We start from the raw sequence: 9,692 nt of genomic DNA, 5'->3' as shown, positions 1-9,692 counted from the left end.
ATAAGATCCGACAGGCGTATCTTAGGATGCAATACTTCGGCGCCCGCTGGGTGGAGCTCGCATCGTTTTCCGCGTCGGGTATGCAAATTAGCGATTTACGACGATCCACGAACGTACGCGCGGCCGTCGCATTTTCTAACGTCGTCTGTAGTCGGCTTTTTCCGGCGTATAGTTAAAGCTGGTATTTTGTGGCATATAGATAGACTTGCCATGTTAAGTATGGCCGCCGTTCCCGCGTCGAAATTTTTTTTGCGTAAGTCGTCCGTGAATAGGGATGGACGTAACTCACGTCTAAGTTCAAAAAATGACTTCGTTGCAACGTCATTTCGCGCAAAGCACGGCGGGAAATTTCTGGACGACGCATGCGCAGTTAATTTGGCGCGGGGACGCGCTTCATTTAAATGAAACCCGCCCCCTGATCGCCGATTTGAATTTCGCCGCCAGAAATACACTAACTTACGGCGCGAAATCGTTGAGGATTCGAAATTCCGCCAGGTAAGGTACGGCGGCGTAGCGTATCTATGATACGCTGCGCGGATCCAATTCTCTCTGGATCTGGCCCTTAGAAGGGAAATCGAAGGAAAAGGTAAGTGAACCAACAATGCACCAGCTTAAAGGAACCAATTTAGAAAATAAAAGACAAACCTTTACAACCCCTTTAATTTATTCTGATTTTCGGACGAATACATTTTTTTAACGAAACAAAATAAATAAAAACAAATTTTGGGAGTAACTAAATACATTATATTTTTTGGACGAAAACGAAATTCCAAAACAAAATATTTCAGTGTGCACATGTCTAAATTGTATTTCTCACTGTGGAGGTTCACTATTGCAATTTGTCTTGATGACCAATTGTCACCATGAGTGCAAGTGATGGACAATCCAAAATTATTGTTGTCATCAGAACAAGATGTGTAAAGAAATCTTCCAATGGGAACATAGAGACAGCCAAACAGCATTGCTTATTAATTATTATTATTATTATTATTATTATTATTATTATTATTATTATTATTATCAGTTACAATATAGTTTATAATTATTAGTTTTTTACACAGATTACCTTGTTAACAAACCATCCTGATTTTGGTAAGAAAATAGCAATTTTTTTTAACTGACTTTCAATCAGAGAGAAAATGCTGAAGGTTAAAATTGATACCATTAGTATGCATAGAAAAACGCACTGCTTTTAATATACAAATAAATAAATAAAAAAAATCCATAATTTTACAAAATAAAAATGCATATTTAATAAATTCAATGCACAATCCTTACCATTTCATAGGCTGTAATTTTAAGCTATGTTAACATTAACACTATGCAGTACATAAAATGTATTTAACAATACTGGCATAACAAAAGGTAGAATAAGGGTAGCTCATGAAATATCTGTAAACCCCCCAAAAAAAATTTAACGTTGAGACAAAGATAAAAATGTCATGTGTTAAAAATAGTAAAAAAAAAAAAATGAGATCCAAGCACCATTTGCTCTATTATTTTATATTGCTTAAAAATTCTAATGTACACAAACCTTGTATATATTCATTTTTCACTGATAATGACTACCTATCCCTGGCGTACAATTCTACTCTTTGGAGAGCCTACAATTTTAATTTGACTGAATATGTTTATTATTATTTTTGTATTTCCTGTGAGATTCTGAAGCTGGTTCACGGTTTTAAAAAAAAAATATACCTATGATCACTAAAACACAACAAAATCATGTTGAAAAGCCATTTTGGTCAAGTATAGTTTAAGTTGGAATAGTTTATTCAGAAGTTTTTGAAGACAAAAAGAAGTCGCTCTGATTGGTTCATTCAGTGAGAGATTTGTTGGCTTCATCCAGTGGCAGAAAAAGTCAGCAAAGGGACCTCTATGCAGAAATCACATTTGGGTCCTATTTACTACTATCATAATGTAATACATAAAGTAGTGTATTCTTTGGGCTGGAACAATCCTAGTTAGATTCCTTCCTAAAAATAGAAATGTATTCAGAATTTTTTTTAAAACAAGAATTATTCAGTGATTCCTCCAATGAGAGATACAGTATGTTGGCTTCATCCAGAGTGAGTGAGTGTGAGCGAATAACTTGTATAGCGCTACAAATGCGAACTAAATCGCCTCAATGCGCTTATTTCAATCTAGCGTCCTCCTGATCCTTCAGAAGAGGTGGGTCTTAAGTTTTTTCCCAAAGGCCCGATGGTTTTCCTCTATGTGGATGTTTGTGGGTAGAGCGTTCCATAGCCGTGGTCCTTGGACTGCAAATCTTCGTTCTCCCTTCAATTTGTAGCGAGACTTGGGGATGTGAAGGAGCTTTTGGTTGGTTGATCGGAGAACGCGATTGGGGGTGTAGTGTTTTATTTTCTCGCACAAGTATTGAGGAGCAATTCCTTGTGTGCACTTGTGGGTGAGACAGAGGGTCTTGAATGTGAGGTAGATAGAGGTAGATAAAGTCACAAATGGGCCCCTGTACAGAACTTACTTGTAGGCCCTAATTATAACGATCATAATGGCAATGAAATACGCTGTGTAGGGATTCTGCCTTTAGCTGGAGTGTTCCTAGTTAAATTTTGCCTTGTTTTTGCAGCTTGGCTGAAGTCAGCCTGAGCTTTCTTTACTTTTTCTGTCTTCAGCAGGATTATTTCTTCACGCTGCTGTAGAGTCGAATCTCATAGTTAGTGTGAGAGGTAACAATCTATGAATTATCAAGATTTTTCTACCCTAGCCAATTAATGAAGGGTTTGTTCCAGCATTGTAGGCTGCTGGAAAGTGATACAAATCTGTAGTGAAAGTCAAAGGACATTGTTGTGAGAAAATTGTATTCAGAAGTCTTTGAAGACACAAAAATCTTTGCGTGATTCATCCAGTGAGAGATATGTTGGCTTCGTCAAGTGGTGGATAAAGTCAAGAAGGGGCCCGTGTGCTTAAATTACATTTGGGATCCAAATATACAGTAACTATCAACATTACAATCAAATACTGTAAGCTTTGTAGGGATCCTGCCTTAAAGCGGAGTTCCACCCTAAAGTGGATCTCCCGTTCATCGGATTCCTCCCCCCCTCCAGTGCCACAATTGGCACCTTTCGGGGGGATTGGGGACAGGATACCTGTCTTTGACAGGTATACTTTCCCACTTCCGTAAGTCGGGGTCGTGGCCCGTAACGTCACAGCGGGGCTCCCTCCTCCTCCCCTGGCCACGAGGCCAATAGGAAAGAGGAGCTGAACCTCACGCATTGAATGAATGAAAGAATGAATGAATGAATGAATGACTTGTATAGCGCTACTCATGCAAACTGAATCGCCTCTGGGCGCTTTTTCCAGCCAGTGTCTGCTTGGCTGGTGCCGTCATTTTACCCAGTAGGATCGTGACACGCTTGGGACACACAGTCGTACACACATATATACATATATACTGGGCCAATTTTTTTTTTTTGGACAGATCCAATTTACCTACCAGCATGTCTTTGGAGTGTGGGAGGAAACCGGAGTACCCGGAGGAAACCCACGCAGGCACAGGGAGAACATGCAAACTCCAGGCAGATGGTGTCGTGGTCGGGCATTGGCAGTGGGGTTCACGTAGTGAAGACGAAAGGCTATAACGTCCTGGTTCACTGGCGGCAGCACAATGGCGGCGGCAGCACCTGACAGCTGATGGAAACATCAGCTGCGGTGCCGACATTGCCGGACTCCAGGACAGGTAAGTGTCCATTTATTAAAAGTTAGCAGCTGCAGTATGTGTAGCTGCTGGTTTTAATGATTTTTTTTTTGAACACCACTTTAAGCTCTAGTGTCCCTTAGTCCTTAGTCTTGTTTTTGCAACTTTACTGTAGTCAACCTAAGATTTATTTTCCGCAGGATTAATTCTACTTACTGCTGTTGAATGTGAAAAGAGTTTTGGCCCGTCTGAGGGTATATATGGAGAGCAGGAAGATGGCCTCCTTGATGGCCTTCCGTAAGGGCTTGAAAACACTTATTTTTTCACAAGCCTACAGATAGACACTTGGCCTTCCGAGCCCTTAGCAGGACGCTGCCTTAATCCCAGGCTGCGGTCCATGGTCAGGGAGTAGGGATAGGCTTTTTGTGCCCTGACACCCCCCCCCCCTTCTTTTTATATTTCTGTTTATTTCTTGTCTGTTTAGATGTCTACTTAGATGTCCTAGTTTCTTCTTTTTGCTCCTGGGAACTGGATACCCCCAGCTTGTTAGTAAGCGCTTAGACGCGAGTTTCACAACTCGCATTCGGCGCTCTATAAGTATTTATTCTAATCCAATAGAACATCTTTGGAGATGTCTTCTGTTTAGAAGAGTGTCCAGGGAACAGCTGGGTAGAAGCTTATCCACTTGCCTACTGGGCATTTTCACCCCCTTCCTGTCCAGACCAATTTTCAGCTTTCAGCACTCTCACGCTTTGAATGACAATTGCGGTCGTGCGACGTGGCTCCCAAACAAAATTGACGTTCTTTTTTTTCCCACAAATATAGTTTTCTTTTGGTGGTATTTGATCATCTCTGCAGTTTTTATTTTTTTGCTCTACAAACAAAAAAGAGCAAAAATTTTGAAAAAAAAAACACAATATTTTTTACTTTTTGCTATAATAAATATCCCAATTTGTACGTATTCTTCTACATATTTTTGGTAAAAAAAATCGCAATAAGTGTATAGTGATTGGTTTGCGCAAAAGTTATAGCGCCTACAAAATAGGGGATAGATTTATGATTTTTTACTAGTAATGGCGGTTAACAAACAGCTCCTTTCTCTATCTGCAACGTAGAGAGCGTCCTGACTCTCCTGTAGTCCAAGGGAGGGGGCGAGCACGACACTCCACACCAGGAAGAAAGCCTTGCATTACTGTGTGGAGTTACAGACAGAAGAACAGGAAGTGAGGATTTCTCATTAGAAATAAGGACATTTAAAAGCAAAATGAAAGGATGAGGTAAGTGAAGGAGGACTGCATTAAGGTAAAGGAAGCTATTTAGGGGAAACATTTTTTACCTTTACAACCCCTTTAAAGCATCCCAATAGCCTAATGTGCACCACTCTATGGACATTACATTGGTTGCATCTTAACAAGCATTAAACAGCTTTATAGTCAATCGTTTGCAGCTATTGATCAGTGTATTCTGACAGCATTGGAAGCCACTCTCAGACTATAATGTCCCATAGGGATTCTTCCATCTACCCTGCTTGTGTGGAATGTGGAATCTGTTAAAACGAACCCTCTATGCCCAGATTTAATGCTAGCCCTCTGCTATCTAACTTTTACAAAAAATTGTACCTTTACAACCCCTTTAATTCTTAATGAAAGTTTTGAAGGTGAGAATAAACAGTTTTACTACAATAAGCATGACCTCTCAAACCATAAAGGAGAATTATAATACTTGATGAGTCAAATAATGCAATAATTTTAATAATATTTCTCATGCCCTGAATTTCTGTTGGGTGGTTTTTCCGGCGGAATTCTGCTCAAGCTTGGCTTTCGTACACACAGTCACACATAAAATTTTCTGAACTTTCAAGCGTCGAGAATGCGGTGACGTACAACGACGAGGCGAGAAAAAGAAGGTCGATGCTTCCGAGCATGCGTCAAATTGTTTCTGAGCATGCATGTTTTTTTCCCGTCGAGAAAGCATACAGACAAACAGATTTTCCAATAGGAATTTTTTCCGTCGGAAGAATAGAGAACCTGCTCTCTATCTAAAGGCCCGTACACACGGTTGGACATTTTGCCAACAAACTTCAAAATCTGCAAGTTTTCATATTTGTCCGATCGTGTGTACGCTCCATCGGACCAACTTTTTCGGGTTTCATCGGACAAAAAGTTCGGTGAGCAAATGGACAAACTTTACGTCAACAAAAGTCCGATGGTGCCTAGTCCGACCGTGTGTACAGCAAGCCATCGGACTTTTGTACAAAGTGCAAATACGCATGCTCAGAACCAATGTTAAAATCAACCAACAATAGCAGAAGTTAACCAAAGGGTGGCGGTAAAGAGCAGAAAAGTGCAGAAAACCCATGTGATGTTGGGAACGTTTTAGAAAAGTTTGCAGAAAAGTCAGAGCGTGTGTATGCTATGGGTGTGACCGGACAACTCCCTTCGGACAAAAATCCAAGGGAACGTTTGTTTGATGTCCGACTGTGTGTACAAGGCTTAAGTCCATCGGAAATTACGACAGAAACAGTCCAATGGGGCATACACAGGGTCGGAATATCCGATGAAAAGCTCACATCAGACTTTTTCCATCGGAAATTCCGCTTGTGTGTACAGGACATCAGTGTTGGGATCTTCATTTCCACCGTCGTATATAACTACAAATGACAGCATGAATATCCTGGTTCCTTAGGCTGTATATTATGGGATTGAACAATGGTGTTACTACAGTAAATACAATTGATAACATTTTGTTGATGGCTACAGAATGTCCTTTTACTGGAGTAAAATAATTTATTAGCACGGCACCATAAAACATACCCACCACCAAGAGGTGAGTGCTACAGGTAGAGAAGGCTTTCTTCCTGCTGCCGATAGACGGCATCCTGAGTATAACTACACAAATCCACACATAACTTACAATGATTAAAACACATGGAAGAGCAACCATGGGGATGGTTAGAACAAAAATATCTATTTCCAGGACAGAAGTATCAGAACAAGCGATAGTCACAAAAGGAGCAAGATCACAGAAGTAATGGTCAATGACGTTCTGACCACAGAACTTGAGCATTACTAGAATGCTCAATGGGATCAATGTCAAAAGGAAAGTTGATATCCAGCAAAAGATGACCAAGAAATATTGAAGGGTGTCGTCCATTATTGTATTATAGTGTAAAGGTTTACATATGGCCAAGTATCGGTCATAGGACATTACTGTGAGAAGGTAACATTCAGTAGCACCTGAAGCCACAAACAAGTAGCTCTGAGTGATGCATGCAGTGACAGAAATGGTGGCTCCATCCATCCATATGATACGTAACATATTGGGGACAATTAAAGTCAGTAAAAACATTTCTGAAAATAAGAAATTCTTGAGGAACAAGTACATAGGGGAATGTAGACTTCTTCTGGTTGACGTTAATATAATAATCATGGTATCGAGGAGAACTGTCACAGTATATGCAGACAAGATGAGAATGAAGAGACAAAATCTAAACCCACCAAGTCCAGGGAATCCCAGAAAAAAGAATACCTTCACGGTTGTCACATTTTCATTAGTCATATTCTCATTACTCACGTGTTCTCTGTTTTAACAAAATGTTGATGTTGAATGTTTGAATGCTAAGTATGCTAGAGGCAGGGTCAAATTTAAAAGTCCAGTCCCTAGGTGAACTGTCTAATGCTACCTACCCAAGTTGACTGGCTACCCCTAACATCACTTGAACAATGTTTTGGCTGCAAAAAAAGAAAACCACTTGTTCTCTGTTTTTACCAAATATTGATGTTGAACTTTTGAATGCTAAGTATGCTCTAGGCAGGCACAAATGTATACTTCCAGGCAGTAGTGTATTTAGGTTTTGTGCTGCCCTAGGTCTGACTAAACTCGTGCACCCCTTAATTTAAATATGACCCACCCCTTCCTGTCAAGGTCACACCCCTTTTTGTTTAAGACCCACCCTGAAATTTTCGAGTGGGCACACTAGTTCTTAGGGCCTGGGTGGGAGGAACAGGATTGCATAGATTTACTCTCACTTCCTGTTTGGCTATGGGGCAGGAAGTGAAGGGGGATCTCTGCAATGGGTCAATGATGGTAAAAAATAAACTGACAGGGGCTATAACCCTCCCTTTCTCTATCCAAAATGAAATTACTTGTACAAAATACATTGATTGATTCATACCCCTGAGGAAGGCAACGTTTTGCCGAAACATGTCGGGACTTTGTAACAACCCATGTCAATTCTAGTCTACCTTTAATGTTTTTAATACTATTTTTGTATTACCAATAAAATGTTTATATTTATTTTCTGATTTGACTACATTTTTTGTGACTTGTTTAAGGCACCGCTATAATCCCTCCCATTATTTCTCACAACCCTATAATATAACTCATAGGGATGAGGTGCCGGATTCAACAGAGGACACACCAATCACTCTTATTCACAGAAAAAAAAAAGTGTTGCCTTTAGTTCTACTTTAAGCACAAATTTTGGATAATTTTATTGTGAGATCTAAGAAGATATAACCATGCCAATGGTGCAGCAGAAAACATACAGCACAGTGAGGGAGGTTTGTGGTCCAGGATGATGGGACAGTCAAAATTAGAAGCAGCTTGCGTTACACTAACAGCGTAGCACAAGCCGGCGGAGACTCTTTCAGTGCTGCCCCCCTGCAAGGTGCTGCCCTAGGCCTGGGCCTTGTTGGCCTAGGCCAGGATACAGCGTTGCTTCCAGGTCCCAGGTGAACTGTCTAGTGCTACCACACTTCTACCCAAATTCACTGGTCAACCCTAACATCACTTGGCAAACATGGCCCCAATGGCCTACCAATGATCGGAGCAGATGGGCTGAAGGAGACAGTACAACTCTACATAAGACACCCTTGTGTAGTTATAGGACTACAAACTCAGAATGGATGAATAGTATGGATAACATTCCACAAAAAAGCACATGGTAATAGGTTACTGGCAGTCAACATCATGATGTGTGGATGGGTGTGTGCCACCATTATCAGCCTTCAATGAAAGGGCATATTAAATTAAAATGTCTGTAATTAAAAAGAAGAATTACAAATAAATATTAGTATTGTTTTTATCAATAATGCCATCCCATTTATTGCATTTAAATAAGGTTTGAATTCAGAAGAGTGTATTCAGATGCCTCGTACACACGACGGGAAAACTGCTATGAGAGATTTTCGTCGGGAATCCCGGCCGTGTGTATGATCCACCGCAGTTTTTCCCGACAAAAAAAGAGAGCAGGATGTCTTTTTTCCCGTCAGGAAAAAATCCTGTCGGGAAAACTGTTCGTCTGTACGGTTTTCCGACGGGCAAAAAAAACGCACATGTTCAGAATCAAGTATGAGACCGGAGCGCTCTTTCTGGTAAAACTAGCATTCGTAATGGAGATATCACATTCGTCACGCTGCACAGCGCTGAAAAGTGTGAATCGTCTCTCACCAAACTTTTACTAACACGAGGATCAGCAAAAGCAGCCCGTACGTCACTGTGCTTTGGACGGGTGGACTTGTGTCTGAGCCTGTGTATGCAAGGCAGGCTGAGGGGAATTCTGTCGAGAAAACCGTCAGTAACATAGTGAAGGAGTGATTTTACCCTCACTTACATTCATGTCTCATACCCACTTAGTGTCAGAGAAATAAGAAAACTGGACTATTTTATTGTTCCCTGTGTGTCCTTTGTGGAGGTTCGCTTTCTCTGTTTGTCTTGTTGACTTCTGTCACCCAGACTAAAAGTGATGGGAAATCCAAAATCTGAGTAAGAACAAGAGGTGTGGGAAACATTTCCAATGGAGATACTCGTACCAGTGACAACTGAACAGTATAGGATTTTTACAGATTGCCTTGTTAACAAGATTACCCCTGTGTTCCAGTACCCCCCCCCCGGGGTCAACACCTGCACGCCCATCACCAGGGTGGTGTTTCACTTCATCTGGTGCTCCAAAATGGACAGGGTGAAGCGGGCAGTCATGTGTAGACATGTGCACACTGAAATATTTTGTTTTGGATATTCGTTTTCGTCCGAA

The 9,692-nt window shown here is 40.8% G+C and overlaps 1 protein-coding gene across 1 annotated transcript; it reads right to left on the bottom strand.

Annotated features, from left to right (window-relative positions):
* Positions 1-6,286: 6,286 nt before the first annotated feature.
* Positions 6,287-6,958, bottom strand: LOC120930635 (olfactory receptor 11A1-like). The gene has a single exon (XM_040341811.1). The coding sequence runs from the start codon at positions 6,956-6,958 to the stop codon at positions 6,287-6,289; it is 672 nt and encodes a 223-aa protein (XP_040197745.1).
* Positions 6,959-9,692: the final 2,734 nt, after the last annotated feature.

This window comes from Rana temporaria, chromosome 3, assembly GCF_905171775.1.
Source record: "Rana temporaria chromosome 3, aRanTem1.1, whole genome shotgun sequence".
Classification (NCBI taxonomy): domain Eukaryota; kingdom Metazoa; phylum Chordata; class Amphibia; order Anura; family Ranidae; genus Rana; species Rana temporaria.
The sequence above is the reverse complement of the archived record's forward strand: the minus strand, read 5'-3'. Positions and strand labels throughout refer to the sequence as shown.